This window comes from Nelumbo nucifera, chromosome 7 (genome assembly GCF_055504915.1).
Source record: "Nelumbo nucifera cultivar China Antique chromosome 7, China Antique-T2T, whole genome shotgun sequence".
Classification (NCBI taxonomy): domain Eukaryota; kingdom Viridiplantae; phylum Streptophyta; class Magnoliopsida; order Proteales; family Nelumbonaceae; genus Nelumbo; species Nelumbo nucifera.
Window position 1 is genome coordinate 19,107,428 of NC_142655.1, and position 18,545 is coordinate 19,125,972.

Here is an 18,545-nt window from a genome sequence, read left to right on the forward strand (position 1 = left end):
AGAAAAGAATGCCATGTCTAAGCTGTCCCTTAAGGTAGGCACTACTAGGCCGTAACCCTTTCTGCTGCAGCTGAATGAACATCCTTGGGAGAATGAATATATTGACTAATGACACTAACAACATAGGAAATATCTGGTCACGTCATACATAGATACAATAGTTGGCCAACCAATTTTTGAAATCTCCCCTTGTCCTTTAGGTTTCCCACTTTCACCAGAAAGCCTATGGTTTTAGATCAATAGGAGTATCCAAGGCTTAACATCAAGCTTTCCTGTCTCCTTAAGAAAATCAAGCATATCCTTTTGTCAAGAAAATCCCTAGGAAATATCTTTGCTCTCGTAGGTCCTACTCAAAAACTGCTTCACCTCAGCAATGCTAGAGATGTAATTCCCAGTTACAACGATATCATCCACATAAACAATAAGAGTAGGGAGAAGATTGTCAGACTTATTAAGTAAAAAGGTGTGGTCAGATTGGGCTTGTTTAAACCTCAATTGAATAAGAGCAGCCTTGGACCTATCAAACCCAGCTCTAGGTTACTGCTTCAGGTAATCGGGCCATATAGGGATGCCGTGAAGACCTGGTGGGCAGAATCAGGAGGATGGCTTGAAGGTTTGAGGTTTGCAATGACAGCCCCATCACATCATTGCGTCAATTTGCAGACAATGCCATTACTTTTACAAGAGGATGCCCATGAAGACCTTTACCTAAGATGCATACTCAGCCACTTTGTAGATGCATACGGGCTAAATATTAACTTACGAAAATGTGGGTCAATACCAAAGTACAGTTGTGGTGCTAGACATTGCTGAAATGGCCAGATAAGGTGCACTCCCATCAAAATTTTTGGCTCTTTCTTTAGGAGCTAATTACAGATCAAATGGGTTATGGGGCCCTGTAAAGGTGAAAATGGCCAAAAGTGTACACATTCAAGGAGAAAGGGTGGGATTACAACATTTTCAGATCATGAATGGAACACTCCTTGGCCTGGAGAACCATTAAATGTGGGAGGTCAGGATATGATTGCGACTCCTTACTACTTAATCATCTTATAGGACAACCTTTTTTGATGAATAATTAGAGTTTTGATGAATATTTCCTTCCATAGGGCAACCTTATGGAAGGAAATATGCAGGTAAGACTTAAGAGAGTTTCATTAGCATATCACCTATAAACTGGAGAAGGCTGATGGAGGCCCATCCCAAGGCCCATCTCACCCCTAGGGGCGGCAACTCCTAGGATAAGGACAAGAGTCCAAGATAAGTCAAGAAAGGATAATTCAAGACTTAATCCAAGACTCCAAGACTTATCAAGAATCCAAGATTATCAAAACTCTTCCAAGATTAGCAAGAATTCAAGACTCTAATCAAGATCCAACAAAGACTCCAAGAAGCATCAAGAAATCCAAGACTCCCAGATTCATGCATAAGGAGAGCCAGGGAGATCGGATGGTGGAAGATCAAGCCCAAGAATTACAAGAGGGTTCGACCTTATCAAGACAGCCCAAGAGGATCAAGATCAAAATCAAGATTCATGTTCTTTCCTAGTTCTTTTACAATTTCTAAATGTATTATAAATACTGCTATTTTCCCAGAATTAATCATCAATTCGTACTTCAGATTTTCAGAATTTCTTCAAGTTCTCTTCTTTGAGTTTTCGCCACCTTTTCTCTTTCCTAGAGAATTCGGTGTTCTTCGCTAGAAGCTAGTGATCGCCCAGTGCTTGCATAGCCAGCTCCAGTTTCCATTGCTTCCATGCTGCGTCAGGTGGTATCAGAGTAGGGAATTCGCCCAGTCATGTCCAACCCAAACGGTAGCAGTCGCAACCCACCCCGTGACAGAGATCAGGGGTTCCCAACTGTTTGGAGAGCGATTGAAGAACAACACACGGCCACACGTAACATCGAACAACAGTTGGCAGAGGTGACTGAGCAACTGCGAACCTTGTTACGGGAGGTTGTCCCACGGAACCGGGAAAATCCACAGCAGATCGAAGGAGACATCAACAGACCACCCGTCGCTACTGCGTCCCGACGTCTAGTTCTTGACGACGACAGTGATGATTTCGAATTTGGTGGTGCTCCAATTCTTCCCGGCAATGACAGAAACGACAGAAATTGGCACAATCAAGGTAATTTCAATCCCCGTAGGAATAATGATGAATTCAAACTTATAAGTAGATATTCCTACCTTTAGTGGAGATCTTGGCATAGAAGGACTTTTGGATTGGATCACAGAAGTTGACAGATTCTTTGATTACATGGAAATACCAGAGGAACGAAGGGTAAAACTGGTAGCTTTCCGATTAAAGGGAGGCGCATCTGTTTGGTGGGAACGGATGAAAGAGACCCGGATCAGAGAAGGAAGGGGTCCTGTTCGAACCTGGAGGCACATGAAACAGTTAATCAGAGGTAGATTTTTACCTCTTGACTATGAACAATATATGTTTGAATCTTATCAGCGGTGTGCGCAGGGTTCACATAGTGTTAATGAGTACACATCAGAATTTTTAAGATTAGCAAAAAGAAACCAGTTGTCTGAAAGTGATAACCAGCAGGCAACCCGTTATTTGAGCGGGTTAAGACTGTCCATCAGGGACAAAATTGGTGTACAAATGGTTCTTAGTGTGCAGGAAGCAAGGAACCTAGCCTTGAAAGCAGAATTAATGTTTCAAGACAAGGCACACAATGATAATTACCGCTGGTACAGCGGGAGCGACAACAGACTGGCAACTGTCGACAGGAACAAATCAGTCCCAGCAGTGCAACCCTCTCACACGGCAAGCACCAGTAACGCCGGTAAGGCTACTACAGGAGGACATACTCGAGGTAATCCTTCCAACCCTCCTAAACCCAGTAACCCTTATGCAAGGCCTGCTCCTATTAAATGTTTTAAATGTAATGAGGTTGGACATAGATCAAGTGACTGTCCCAGGAGGAAGGCAGTTAATATGGTAGAAAGGGAGGATGAGGTATACTGTGGGCCTGATGGGGAGGATGAAGAGGGTTCATACGAACATGAGGAGTATACTTGTGTGGTCAGAAAATTAATGTTGTCCTAGAAAACTAAAGATACTTCTCAAAGACAGATTATTTCGTACCAGATGTATTGTCAAGGGAAAATTATTTAATTTACTTATTGATAGTGGCAGTCAGGAGAATATTATTTGCAGGGATGTCATCCAACAATTACAGCTGATTCCTAAAAAACATCCCAACCCATACACAATTGGGTGGATCAAGGAAGGAGGCGGCATACGAGTGAAAGAACGCTGCAAGGTACTTTTTTCAATTGATAAGTACCATGATGAAGTATATTGTGATATTGTTGATATGGATGCTTGCCATATTTTGTTAGGGAGGCCTTGACAGTTTGATACAGATGCAAGGCACATGGGTAGGAAGAATACCTACCAACTTGAAAAAGAAGGTACACGTCATACTTTGTTACACATAGCTGAAAAAATATTACAACTGTTCCAAAAACACATGAGAAGAATTTGCTTACCATCACCCATCATCATGCTGAATTTGTTAAAGAATGTAAGGATACTCATGAAAGACATTTGCTAGTAGTAAAAGGAGAAGATGTTAATGATGAAAATAAAATTCCAATAGAAGTACATGGATTACTGGATGAATTCAATGATGTAGTTCTAGAGGAGTTACCAAATGAACTCCCTCCCATGAGAGACATACAACACCATATTGATTTTGTTCCAGGTGCCAGTCTACTTAACCTCCCACATTACAGGATGAGTCCTAAGGAGAATGAAATCTTACGGGAAAAGGTAGAAGAATTATTGAAAAAGGGACACATTCAAATCAGCACGAGTCCTTGCGCAGTACCTGCCTTATTAACACCTAAAAAGGATGACAGTTGGAGAATGTGTGTCGACAACAGGGCCATTAACAAGATCACCATTGGGTTCAAATTTCCTATTCCCAGGCTGGACGACATGCTGGACTAGCTTAACGGAGCTGTAGTTTTCTCAAAGATTGATCTCAGGAGTGGTTATCATCAAATCATGATCCGTCTCGGAGATGAATGGAAGACAGCCTTCAAGACTAGAGATGGCTTGTTCGAGTGGTTAGTCATGCCCTTTGGACTAACTAACGCACCCAGCACATTCATGAGGCTGATGAACCAGGTATTGCGCCCCTTCATTGGTAAATTTGTGGTGGTCTATTTTGATGATATTTTGATATACAACAAATCTATCACTGAGCATGTGGGACATATTAGGGAGGTCCTGAAAACATTGAGGGAAAATAAATTATAAGCTAATTTGAAGAAATGCATCTTCATGAATGATAATTTATTATTCCTTTGATTTATTATAAGCAAGGATGGTGTGAAAGTAGATGAAGAAAAAGTGAAAGCCATTAGGGAGTGGCCGACCCCATCCACTGTCACAGATGTCAGGCGTTTTCATGGGTTGGCAACCTTCTATAGGTGCTTTATTAAGAATTTTAGTAGTATCATGGCTCCCATTACTGAATGTTTGAAAAATGGTAAATTTCAATGGGGAGAAGAACAAGAACAAAGTTTTGCTCTCATAAAAGAAAAATTATGTTCTGCTCCTGTTCTTGCCTTGCCAGATTTTAATAAGTTATTTGAAGTTGAATGTGATGCCAGTGGAGTTGGCATAGGGGCTTGTCCCAAGAAAAGAGGCCCATTGCTTTCTTCAGTGAAAAATTATGTGAAGCCAGAAGAAAGTGGTCCACCTATGACAAGGAGTTTTATGCTGTGATTAGAGCCCTGAAAACATGGGAACACTATTTAATTGCAAAAGAATTTGTTCTCTACACTGACCACCAGGCCCTAAAATATCTTAGTGGGCAAAAGCAATTAAGAAGTGATTTGCATGTTAGATGGTCTGCCTTCCTAGACAAGTTCCCATATAAAATTGTGTATAAGGCAGAACAGCAAAATAAAGTGGCTGATGCACTTAGCAGGCGTGTAGCTCTCATCAAGACCCTCAGTGTTGAGATTGTGGGTTTTGAGTGCCTGAAAGATTTATATGCCCAGGATGAAGACTTCCAGCAGGTATGGGAGAAATGCATGAATAAGCAGCCAGCAGAGGACTTCTTTATTTATGATGGGTTCCTTATGAAAGGGGAACAACTGTGTATCCCTTGCACCTCCCTCCGCGAAAAGATCATCAGGGATTTGCATGGGGGTGGATTAGCAAGACACTTGGGAAGGGATAAAACAGTAGAAGCAGTTAAGGGGCGATATTATTGGCCGAAATTAAGAAGGGACGTGTCTACCATTGTAAGCAGGTGCTATGTTTGTTAGACAACTAAGGGACAAACCCAGAACACAGGTCTCTACATGCCCCTACCCGTTCCTACTGCTATATGGGAAGACTTGTCCATGGATTTTGTCCTAGGCTTGCCAAAGACCTAGAGGAACATGGACTCCGTCTTCGTGGTGGTTGATAGATTCTCAAAAATGGCTCACTTCCTCCCATGCAAGAAAACAGCAGATGCATCCACAACAGCCAGATTGTTTTTTAGGGAGATTGTCCGCTTGCATGGGGTACCCAAGACCATCACATCAGATTGTGACACACGGTTCCTCAGTCACTTTTGGATGACCCTATGGAAGTTGTTTGATTCATCACTTAATTTCAGCAGTACAGCCCATCCGCAGACAGATGGATAGATGGAAGTGGTAAACCGGACCTTAGGGAATTTAATTCACAGCATATGTCGGGAGAGGCCAAAACAGTGGGACTTCGCCATAGCCCAGGCTGAGTTCGCCTACAACAATGCAGTGCAGAGTTCTATAGGCAGATACCCATTCTCCATCGTGTACATGAAGGTCCCTAACCATGCACTGGATTTAGTGAAGCTACCCAGAGTACCCAGCTACAGTATCTCAGCAGAACAGATGGCAGAACAAATCCAGTCCGTCCAAGAGGCCATGAAGCAAAAGCTTGAGCAATCCAACCCCAAGTACAAGATGGCCGTAGACAAGCACCGACGGTCTCAAGTGTTTGATGTAGGTGATGAGGTTATGGTCTTCTTAAGGAAGGAAAGAATTCCCATAGGTACCTACAACAAGTTGAAGCCTCGGAAGTATGGTCCATACAAGACCGTGAAGAAGATTAATGATAATGCCTATATAGTGGACCTACCAGATCATATGGGTATATCCAAGACCTTCAACGTTGCTGACCTTCACCGGTACCTGCCAGAGATAACACTTGCCTATCCTAGTCACGACTCGGGGTCGAGTTCTCTCCAAGTGGGGGAGAATGATGGAGGTCCATCCCAAGGCCCATCTCACCCCTAGGGGCGGCAGCTCCTAGGATAAGGACAAGAGTCCAAGATAAGTCAAGAAAGGATAATTCAAGACTTAATCCAAGACTCCAAGACTTATCAAGAATCCAAGATTATCAAAACTCTTCCAAGATTAGCAAGAATTCAAGACTCCAATCAAGATCCAACAAAGACTCCAAGAAGCATCAAGAAATCCAAGACTCCTAGATTCATGCATAAGGAGAGCCAGGGAGATCGGACGGTGGAAGATCAAGCCCAAGAATTACAAGAGGGTTCGACCTTATCAAGACAGCCCAAGAGGATCAAGATCAAGATCAAGATCAAGATCAAGATCAAGATCAAGATTCATGTTCTTTCCTAGTTCTTTTACAATTTCTAAATGTATTATAAATACTGCTATTTTCCCAGAATTAATCATCAATTCATACTTCAGATTTTCAAAATTTCTTCAAGTTCTCTTCTTTGAGTTTTCGCCACCTTTTCTCTTTCCTAGAGAATTCGGTGTTCTTCGCTAGAAGCTAGCGATCGCCCGGTGCTTGCATAGCCAGCTCCGATTTCCATTGCTTCCATGCTGCGTCAAAGGCTCTAAAGTCTATTTCTGGTTTGGGGATCACCCTTTAATTCTTGAGTTCCCAAGTCTTTTTAACATGGATTCATCCAAAATTGCAATACTAAAAGATTATTACGATCTAATTAGTTATTCAATGGTATGAGCTCCTTGCCTATATCGCATGTGTTAATGGCTGGGAGGCTAACACCTAGATATTGTTACATGAATGCCTAAGGTGATCTACCATCTGTGTGGGGAAGGGGGATTCAAGATGTTGGAAGGCTGACAATAATAGCCTTTTTTTAGTGGACTCCTACAACTCCTTGGTAGGCTTTGCAACTTATTCCTTTTCATTGTTGTGGAAGGCCCATGTCCCATCAATGATTATTGATCTCAATTCTGATGGATTTTTCACTCAGGAACCTGGGATCCTTGGGCACTGGTTGAGCCTTTAAGTACCGGAGAGGAGAGGTTCTCCTGGTGTGCTTAGGGTCAATTGGGGAGGGGGACTCTATAGGGTCAATATGGCGGAACTTCTTCAAGGACAAGGTTTATATAATCCCTAGATTTTAGATGATCTAGTAAAGGACTTTAATTAGATTGATGTATGACAGGTAGGATTCTATTACTTTCAGATCCAGTTGTCAGTTTTGTAAGTTGAAGGAAGACAACTTAGGTGATTAGAGATGTAGAGAAGAAAAGAACTTTTGTTTCTAGTGACCAGTGAAGAGATAGATTTCTTAAAAGAAGAAATAAATGAGAGGGGTTAAAAATAGAAAAAATACCTGGTGACAACCAGAATTTACTTATTGATCTAAAAAATCCAGAAGCCACTTAGGGGGCGTTCTTTTTCTGGATATTGAGAGGGGGGAAAGTTGGTCAATGGGATTTTGATTCCCATTGACCAAGAATCCCATGTTCTTTTTTTTAGATTTATGTAGGGGCCAGGGAAAGTTTATTTTCTTGGATCACTTACCCGGGTAAGTGATACCCATCTCCTAGGTGGGTAAGTAATTTTCCCACCTGGGGAGAAAATTGCCAACACTTGAATGGGACAAAAATGCCCCTTTTAATAATGGTTTTTTATGGCTAAAATGGTCATTGCCTTATTTACATGGGAAATAAAAGAACATGGGTAAATGTACTTACCCGGGTAAGTCTTTCCTGGGAAACACTTACCCGGGTAAGTACATTTACCTGGGTAAGTAACTTACCGAAAAGCGAACAGAGCCTTAATGAAACTTTTATTCATCAAATGAACTTTTTTTAATTTGCAATTGTAATGGCTCTATTTGTAGACTCAACATAAGAGCTCAAATTTCCCTTTATAGACTTCAAACTGAACTAGGAAACTGACCCATAAAACTTCTAGATACTTTTAAACTAAAACCTGTAGATAACCCATAAAGACTCCAATTCCTGAAACAACTTAATAACCCATTACCTATTCTACTAAAACTAAAAAAAACACAAAAAACAACTCCAGGAGTGATCTAAAAAAACAGAAAATTGAAATCCTGTCATAGACTGTTAACCTATGTATAAAAAAAAAAGCCTTCACTCCCAGAATAAATCAGATTTACAACTTACAAGATGTTGGTCTCATTGGATAGATAACTGAATAACATATCTGATGACACCAAAATCAGGTAAAATGGACAAGTTTTGACCCCTGAAGATTAGATAGAAAGAAAACTGGCACCAGTAGTTGGCAGAGAACCCCTTAGGGAGAGAACAGAAGAGAGGAGAGAATTGAATAAGAAAGAAAGAGGAAAAAGATTGTAATTGCAAAATAGCACCTGAGGGCCATTGGCCCTCCCTCATATGTACATGTAATGGAATAAGAAACTTAGTTACAAGACTGCTCCTACTAATAATGATAAAAAAGTTATCTTATCCTTGTAACTGTGAATTAGAAAAAGAAAAACACTGAATTAAACCCAAGTTCAACTGATAACAGCCATAGTTCATATTTTAAAAACTCTCTATAAAGACACTTAAACTATTATGGCCCTATAAAATGATTTCCTCTACTACTATGACACTGACAAATTAGAAAATAACTCTTAAAAGATTCAAATTGACAAAATTCAAATAAGTCTATGGGTGCAACTCGGAAAAACTTTTGCTGTTTGGAAGTGTCCTCGGGCATGACACATTACCATGGGTTTGGAGTAAAAGAGTAATACATTCAGTATTTATTTGACCAAGAAGACAATTAGGGGACTGAATGGATTGATGTGTCATGCCCAAAAACGGTCCAAACAGCCAAAGTTTCTCCAACTCAGGTATCCAAGTTGAAGATTTTACATTGCATCGGTTTTGGCTTTCAGGACGGGTCCATTCAAAATTTAACAAAGCCTCAACCTAAGCCCACCCAAGTTGCAGCCGTAACTAAATTAAAAACCACAAAATTGCCATTGGTATAAGAATTTAAAGAAACTTGATATCCTCTTCCATGGTGTCTTTCTTTTTATCAATTCCTGCATTAGAGAGGAAACATAGTAGAGCCTTAGAGATTGGGACATTCAGTTACGGAGGCCTGATATCTAGCTTGTAGAGTTTTAGTTGGATCTGTAAACGAGCTAACTCCTTATTCTTGCCTTTCTAGGGAGGGTTAGCAAGGCAATAATTGAATTGGGGTACCTCTCTCCTTGGGTAGCTTTATGTTTTGTAGCCTTCTGTTTTCCCCTTTCTTGTTCAGTTCTCTTTGAGGTATAGATTTGGGTTCTCTTTAGCATCTTACTTGAGAATCTTTTCGCTGATCCATTTGTAGCTTTTATCCTCTTTCAATCATTGGTGGATCTTATCTTTTTCGTAAAAGAAATCAAGTTTAACTATTGTCTTCCTTGTAGGTTATCTTTGCCATTGAGGTTTTATTTTTATCTATATTTTTAATTTTTATTTATGCTGATGCACTCGTTCAATAACTTGTTTCAGGCTGAGATACTGGCACGATACAAGCCAACGATCAATGTCACTGGGTTGTTGCCTGACCTTAGTCATGCTGAACGCATCATGGCAGATTCATTGCAATATTTCAATAGGACTCGGCATATAATCCTGTATTATGAAGATCTTATCAATAACCATAGGGTGAAAACTGTAAGTGCCAATAATTTTTTTTTCTTGCTTATTTGTTATCTGGTGATTACACTCAGTCACTCACATCATTGTTAATAGGCCTTAGCTGATGTTCAAGAGTTTCTTAAAGTTCCAATTAGAAGATTAACGAGCCGGCAAGTTAAAATTCATACAAAACCCCCAGCAGAGCAAGTTGACAATTGGGAGGATGTTTACAAGATACTCAAAGACACTCGGTATGAACATTTTCTCCACCACACAGATTACAATACCTAGTAGCATTGTAATTCTTCTCATCAGTTTGTCATTGTATATTTATTACAATTTTGCGCATCTTCTATCATATAGCCTACATACTTGTATTGTAATGCACTATTATTTTCTCAATATTTGATATCTTAGTTTAGATTTTATGAAATTAAGTTGAAAGGGCCAATACACTTTTAGATTGGAAAAACCTCCGTTTTTCCTCCATTTTATTTCATCATGTTGAAAGGGCCAATAGTTTCTGATGTTGTAATTGAATTCCTTTTTGTTGATGAAATCTTAAATGATGGATTTTGAGATCCAGAGTTTTCAATGTGCAATGCTCTTTTTCCTTTTTCCTTGTTCAGTTTGATAAATTCATAGATCGCAAGTAGATACATTAAGATGTGCATTAATGTTTAAGGACTTTTTACAAAATAAATGATTTGAGTTTTCTAATTTGTCAAGTTCCCTTATGTTTCCAAAATAAGGACCAAACAGGTAATCGGGATCAGGACAAAAATCAATATTTTCTTTTTTTTCATACAAAAGTGGCCCTATATAAAAGGCAAAAGCCTTTTAGAGAGAGTTTCCTTCTTTTGCTCTAAAAAATCGACCTGTGTTCTTTCTCCTATAACAGAGGTCAAAGGAGAGGAATGTAGGAAGAAAAGAAGTAAAAAATAAGCATGCGGAGAGCAATGCTTTTTTAGCAAAGGGCAATTTAGTCAAAGAAAATTGTGGAATTTTCCCACTCACCGAATTGAACATGATTTTGTAAACATCAACGACTTTGTTAATTGAGAAAACTTGGTCATTTATCTTGCGAAAAGCCCAATGTTTAATATTTAAACCTATTAAAATTTAAAAGGCCATAACTTCCAGTATTTATTGTTTTGGTGACCCTGTAAACCGATACACATTGTATGATACGGTATGATACATATCGATGGTTTGAACTTTGAACCATGTTTTTTGTTTTTGTTTTTTATTTTTTCAAAATAATTTTATTCGACCCATAATCTTTGTTTTAGACCTTTGGTGTATTGCGATTTTGGAAACTGGGCATATCAGCAGTGGTATAGCAAGGGTTTCTACACTGTAATGCTGTTTAAAGTTTTGTTTTTTTTTTTTTGGTAAATGCTGTTTAAAGCAAGGTTTTTAAAACTGAATCGGACAGGAAACCGTTCTGGGTCCGGTTCCAGGGTCGAATGGTCCAAATGTTCAAACTGAACAGATGGCCCATTCTGACAAAAAATAAAAAGTAATATAAAAGTAAAAAACGGCCAAAAACCGTTGTCTGGCTTGGCAGGTTGACGGTTTGACCACTTGGGTCAATAATTTGCTGACCAAATCAATGGTTTTGGCTAAAAAGTGGTTCTGGGATAAAACGGAACCGGTCCTGGTTTTTCTGGTCCGACCATCTGGTCCTGTCTAGTTTACCTAGAGAGCATAAGCGGAAGCCAAAAAAACCAGAAGTCCTTAACCATATAATGAAATAACAACTGCAGAGACAAACAAGAAATCACAACAATGAACAAGGAGGAAACCACATTTAGGTAGTTTGGCATAGAAATCCTTAGGATACTAGAAACGGAAATTCTATAATTTTCAATTTTCTAAGTTCTATTTGGGTTGGTCAAGTCCAACCTTATAGTGTCTATGTTATAGTGCAAAAATATGGAGGAATGAATTAAAGGAATGTAACTGGTTTCGTATAGCTTTTGCCAAGTTTGGTGAGTGAGTGATTTTAAGCACCCTGTTGAGTGGTTCTAGCTTTTATTTAATAATAAAAAATATTATTAGAGAAAACAAAAAAAGAAACTATTTGGCTACAAAAAAAAAAGAACATACATATCAATGGTATCGGTTTTTAGGGTTACTGATTCGCAACTCAAGTGGAATGGTCGAAATTTATTCCCATCAAGTGCATCGGCTGATACACTCATACTTGTTTGTAAAAGGTTGTGTTTCAAGAGACAAAGAGATCGCTTTGGATGAAACTCATGAAATTGACAAATTAGTTGGTTTGGAAAAGATCGTGAATGTAGAAGCTGAAGAAAATTACTCAATTGCAGAAGTAAGCATGGTTTTTAAAAACGAACCGGTGACCGAACTGGTCAGGGGTCCGGTTACCGGTTCAAATGGTTCGATCATTCGACTCAAACAGCTGGCCCGTTCTGACAAAAAAATTAAAAAATTGGAAAACGGTCAAAATCGTTTGAATGATTAACCAGCTGGTTCAGCAGTTTACTGATCAAAATCAACAGTTTTAGGGGAAAAAACGATTTTGAAGGAAAACGAAACCGGTCAGGTGACCGGTTCCCGGTTTTTCCAGTCCAACTGTCCGGTCCGGTCTGATTTTGAAAACCATGGAAGTAAGTTATGAATTATGATAACAAGGGATCATCTGGTTTGGTCGAAGTCGTCAAGAAAAAGAATGAGATTTTTTATGCAAGTCAATTTTTGAGAAGAATTCGATGTTAGAAGTTAGAACTGCAAAGAATCAATTCATAAGGATATAAAGATACAAAAATATATACTTAGGGAGACCTTCCTCAGGAGAAGAAGCACCGAGGTGTCTTTGGTTTCAAACATGTTTTTTTTTTTTTACTCTAATCGATTAAATAAGAAATTACTCCTAAGATGGTTTGTATAAAGAGGATCTTAATCCACAAACAGATTTGATTTTGCTCTTTTAGGCTGTGTTTGGTTGCAGTGCAATTTTATTTGCACTAGTACAAATGCAAGTGCAGATGAAAAAAATGTAAATTTTCACTTAATTTTGTTTTAGGTTTTACTTTATTATGCTCTATGTCTTAATTTACAAAATAAGCTAAAATTTAAAACAAAAAAAGATCAGAGTTTACAATCAAATCATTTGCACTGCCATAATTTTGAATGTATAACTATAAATTTATTTACATTGCATCCAAACACAGCATTAGGCTTGGATTGAAAAAAATACAAATATAAATATGTAGTGCAAAGCCTTGTATTTTGGTTGCAGTGCAAATTAATCTGAACCGGCTAAAAATTTTGCACTCGATTCAATTTTGCATGTTTGTTTGAAACTATTATTTTTGCACTTCCATCAATTCTCACCATTTGACATATTGGCAACTTAAAAAACCAATACGTATTGTACTATATTCGTATCGAAACTGTGTACCATGCCAACAACCAGGGCTTATCGTGGATCTGGGATTTAAAAGAGGGTTAATTGTTAATGCAGTTTTTGATACTCTTCTCTTGAGGTAAATGAGCTACTTTTCATGGTCAATTTTTGTTTTCTTATTTTCTCCAATCTATTAAATAAAAACTATGAAACTGAAAAAGATGGTACCATAAGAGTTTTGAGCAATCAAAGTATCTTGTGAATTTTGTTGAACACCACCCAATTGGTCACCCTCTTTTATGATATCGGTTGATTTGCTGTAAAAATTTTCGGTATAATGTCTTTCCGATGTCATAATTGAACTTATAAGAAATCACCCTCTTAACAACAAGATGCTTTATATAAAGAGGATTCTAGTCCACAGACAAGCTTGACTTTATCCTTTTTAGGTTGCATTTGGTGTAGTGCAAATTAATCTGAATCAGATGCAAAATTTGCACCTGATTCAGTTTTGCATCTGTTTATTTGTAACTTGCACTCCTACCTAACACAAAATTTATACTTTTTTTTGTTTTTGTTTTTGTCTCATTTGCACTCATTAGGAGTGTAAATTACTAAATTTTGTATCTCAAAAGCTGATGCAAAATTTGCTCCACCTTCCTCTTACATCAAATCAGCTCTCTCTCTCTCTATCTCTCTCTCTCTCTCATATAGGGCCTATTTGGGAGGGCTTCAGCATTGATTAAGCTGCATTGACTAAACCTTTTCTAAGAAGCTACCAAAACTAGTTTCATCGGATAGTTGATTTCTCAGCTCAATGCAAGTGTTTTTGGGCATATAAAGTTGGTCATACCTTGCAATGCCCAGTAGCTGTTGCATGAAAACCCTCTCAAATAGGGGTGTCATTTGGACTGGATTTGGTCCAATCTGATCCAGTCCAATGTAAGTCCATTATAAATGGACCAGGTCCAATCCAGTCCAATAAAATTTTTGGACAATTTTGGACTGATCCAATTCAATGTCTAGACCATCCAATCTGTTCAAATTTATTTTGATTTAGATTGGTTTCAACCCAAACCTCGTCCATTGACACCTATATTCTTATCTTATATCAATGGATTAGATATTGGCTTAATCCAACCCAATCCAATATAAATTTATTACGAACAGACCTGATCCAATCCAATATATCTTGTTGGTCCGTCTAATCCATCCAAATTGATTTTGTACTGGACGGGGTCCAATCCAAAACTAGTCCATTGACACTCTTACTCCCAAATGATCATATAAATTGGGTTCTACCTTTACTTTTGACAACAACAATAACAACAACGATGATGATGACGATGATAACGATGAAAAGGGATTTCTTGAAAACCAGTGGGCCACTTACAATTCCAGTAACTGAGATTGCTTCCAAAAACACGTACCAATTTTGTGATGAGGGGATGGGCAGCAGGCTGCAGGCACAAGTGGTTTCAAAGATTCAAAGAACCGTCTATCAGTCAACCATCAACTTGTCCTTTAATTAGGGAAATTAAAGGGATTCTGGATCTCTGAACCTGGGCTTTGTTCGTTCTACTCATTTTCTTCTCTTCTGATGCACATTGTTCACATGCTTGCTTGTCTAGTGTTGAAGTATTCATCCACGAATATGGAATGACTGCCAATTAAGAACCACTCTGAACTTCTGAAGAAAGAGTCAAATATGAATTTGTGCTGTTTGGGTCCTCTCCAAAAACGCTCTCCAGAATCTGAGGGACTGAGGGGCATTTGCAGAGATTCAAAGTAATTAATTTGGTGCCTGACAATTGACATGAATGATGGGAGCGGCTGCGCTGAGTACTGATCATGAGTTCGTTTCATTTTTGGTCTTGGAGAAGAATCTGTATGATTCAAAGTGATTAATTTTTCAGGAGCATCTAAATGATTCCAACTTACTATTATATATTATGTGGTTAGGATGATGTTGATGAAGACAACAACGACGATGCCATTGTCATTTGTCAGTATCATTGGATCCATTCATGCTTTGAATTGAATACACAGTACTCAGCCAAATGGTTGAAGAGCAACCTAGTTTTATCTTTTATGGAATCAATATCTACTTACACGAGTCGAGGCCTGCTTCTTTATTTATTCTCTTAAAAATTGTAGATTAAATAGTTCAATTTAAGGAATTAATCTATTTTGCCTATCTGATCAGTGATCACCTCCCCTCCTCAAAAGGAATATAATCAATATCTACTTAAAGCAGGCTTGCTTCTTTATTCCCTTGAAAGTGGTGGGTGATATCTAAGAAACCCTTCTTAAAATTTGCTTTTGTCACCATTTTTTATATTTTTCCTATTTATGAGTAAATTAATTAATTATTTCTGAATTAGAATTTACAATCCTAATAACATTGGTCTAATGCCTAAATATCCTAGATAGAACAAGTGTATTAAAGTGTTGTATATAGATGAAGCTTGAAACAAAGAGAACCTTGACTCTTACAAGGGGGCGGCTACTTTAAATAAAATTCTGGAATAATTGGAATTTTGACCATCTAATTAATACCATCCTTAACGGTTAATACAACTTCCCAGGAACCATCCCAACCAATTAATCTTAGTATTCTTTGGGAGCAAGAAAGGCCTCCACCTGCTTTCTTTTCTCTCTTTAATTTTTTTGTTACATAATATTTTATTTTATATTCTTGACCCGTCTCAAAACCTTAGTGCAACTCATTTAAGTCTCCTGAACCAAATATATATAGAATTAGAGACAAATCCACAAAGCAAATTAAAGGTATCATTTACTTTGACCTCTTAGGGAAATTGTGCAGAGTGTGGACTGGCCATCTCCTTAGATTTTATTTGCAAAACAACTGGTCCACTCCTCCTTTTTTATCGAAAATAATCTGAGCTTGTAAATTTGTTACCTAACAGCATTATCTACACTCAATACCTGGACGACACGTCTATCACCACCCATTAATTATATATTTATACATGTAGCCAGTTGAAGATGGCTAATTATCTACAATCTTGACTGTAGAGACTAATGATTAACACAATCATACATATGGGGTTGTCAAAGAGAAGATTGGATTTCACATTAAACTAATAACCCATAGAGGAGAGATTAATGAATCAATATTGTACTTTCAGTAGTTGTGTGGATATATATATTCTGCCTGATTTATTTCGTGAGGGACACTTCTGCAGGTTAGGTTTAGACTGTCCAATGGAGAAAGAAGGGAAACATCTGAGGCTTTATTTCAGTTCATATGATAATATTATGTGACTACCGTCTTTCAGCAGTCAGCTGGTTCCAATAATTTTAACTCCATACGTTTCAACTTTCAAGTCATGAAAGAGATGATATTACATTAGAGATTGGACTTAATGCATGTTGATGCTGTGAGGCTAGCTTTATATATATATATATATATATATATAAATTTTCACCCATTCTTGAATAAAATAACTCTTGAAATGATGTTTATATGTGATGATCACACTCACCGCCATGAGAGAATTCTTGGTCACCTTATGCTTTGAGGTGACAGGATGCATGGTATGTGTAATCCACTTTCTCTATTAATTAAATTGCATCCTTTATCATTTTGCATGCTTTTTTGGGTGTCAAGGAATGAACTACAAAATCTTTTCTTCTTACATAAAGGCTATATATTCTATAATTGAAGCATGGAATTCTGATCATACAAAGGCAAAACCATGTCCTGAAACCAGATTAGTTAGTCATAAATTGTAACTTAGGTGCATGTCAGCCAGAAATTAATGGGTCTAGGATTCCAAGTGTTTTGCCATATAATTTTTTCTTGATGGAAAGATTGAGACCCATCTGTGACCAAAGTAAGGAAATTAAAGAGTTGTTTTCTTATGGGACTGGCATAGACATAGACACTAAACATGTGGCTTATCTAGAAGGTCTGCCATTAGATATACTGTCTCAGTTGGCTTATATATATATATACACATTTAGCCCTATATTCTATATGCATGCACTAAGCACAAAAGAAAAGGCTAGCTCCACTTGACCCTTTAATTTCCATGTGTATAGGTAAAACAAAAATGAAAAATTGACACGAACCCATAACAGTAGTTTGTGCTGAATTTGATAACAGCTGAAGTGATTGATCGCTTTGTTTATATATAAGTGTGAATAAGTTATTAAGGAGGTTGTGAGTTCCTACTTCCATGAATGTTCATCAGACCTCAAAAAATATGTGCAATATTGCTGCTGGGTGGTAGGACTGCTGCATGATTGGTGACAATGTACGTACAAGTGTGTCTTAGTTGTGGCAAAACTTGCTTGAGTTTACATTGTTGAATTGAGACAGGGCTAACAGGGATTGATATACATAGTCGAGGCTGAAAGTAGATGATGTTACACTGATGTGGGAACCACTAACAAATTAAATCCCTTCCAATAAAGAAAGTGCTTACTCTAAAGATAATGTGCAACAGAATTTGTTTACACGTAGTTAGATTTGTAATCAATTTGATATTTATCCTCACTATATATAATGGTGCCAAATTAAGCCTCTTCATCAACTTTAACACTCTAATTGATATATAATTTAATAAGAAAACCATACTTAAACTTACCATTTTTTTCCTTTTCTTCCGATTCGTATCACCATCCACTCACGAAAGTTGAAACATAGTACATTGTACGATTCATTCTGTTAATTCTCCTTCTGATATTATTTATAAAGATATCCAACTACTCAAATCATCAGCCAAGTAATTAAGATCTTCAGTTTATCAGCAGAGTTAAGATATATAGAGGGGTCGTTTGATAGCAACTCAAGTGGTTGATGAACTAAATTACTCATAACTTTGTCTTTTAGTGAATTAATTAGTTATCAAGAAGTAGGTTGGGTGCTCCATCATGGCTGAAGATCAAACTTAGATGATTACTGTGCTTTTGAATTTATAATTTAATTATTTTATCCATTAAAGGCCTGTTTGTTACTGCTGAAACCTTAACTCTGAATTGATGATGCCTTCCAGGATCTGGTGACTTCAGCAAGTGTGTTCGGTTGCCGTAAGGCTGAACGCTCTGGAATCATATGAAATGGTGTATCATTCAATTAAATTATAAATTTAATTCCTGCTTTACCCTTTTTTATAACCAAAGCAATGCCCCTTCGTTCAATTCAGCCACTTCAATAGTTATTGAACAACCTTTCAGCCTCACAGTCACATGGGTTATGGCCTATGGTGTCTCATGGCTTAGTTTTCTTGAC

At 37.8% G+C, this 18,545-nt stretch overlaps 1 protein-coding gene across 2 annotated transcripts in view; it reads left to right on the plus strand.

Annotated features, from left to right (window-relative positions):
• The window catches only part of LOC104588263 (uncharacterized), a 28,561-nt gene extending 18,067 nt beyond the window's left edge, over positions 1-10,494 (plus strand). For both annotated transcript variants that reach the window (XM_088891427.1, XM_010246120.3), the window contains 2 exons: positions 9,781-9,945; positions 10,024-10,494. In XM_088891427.1, coding sequence (XP_088747553.1) covers positions 9,781-9,945; positions 10,024-10,200 — 342 coding nt within the window. In that variant the 3' untranslated portion in view covers positions 10,201-10,494. The remainder of the gene's footprint in view (positions 1-9,780; positions 9,946-10,023) is intronic.
• The last annotated feature ends 8,051 nt before the right edge of the window (positions 10,495-18,545 follow it).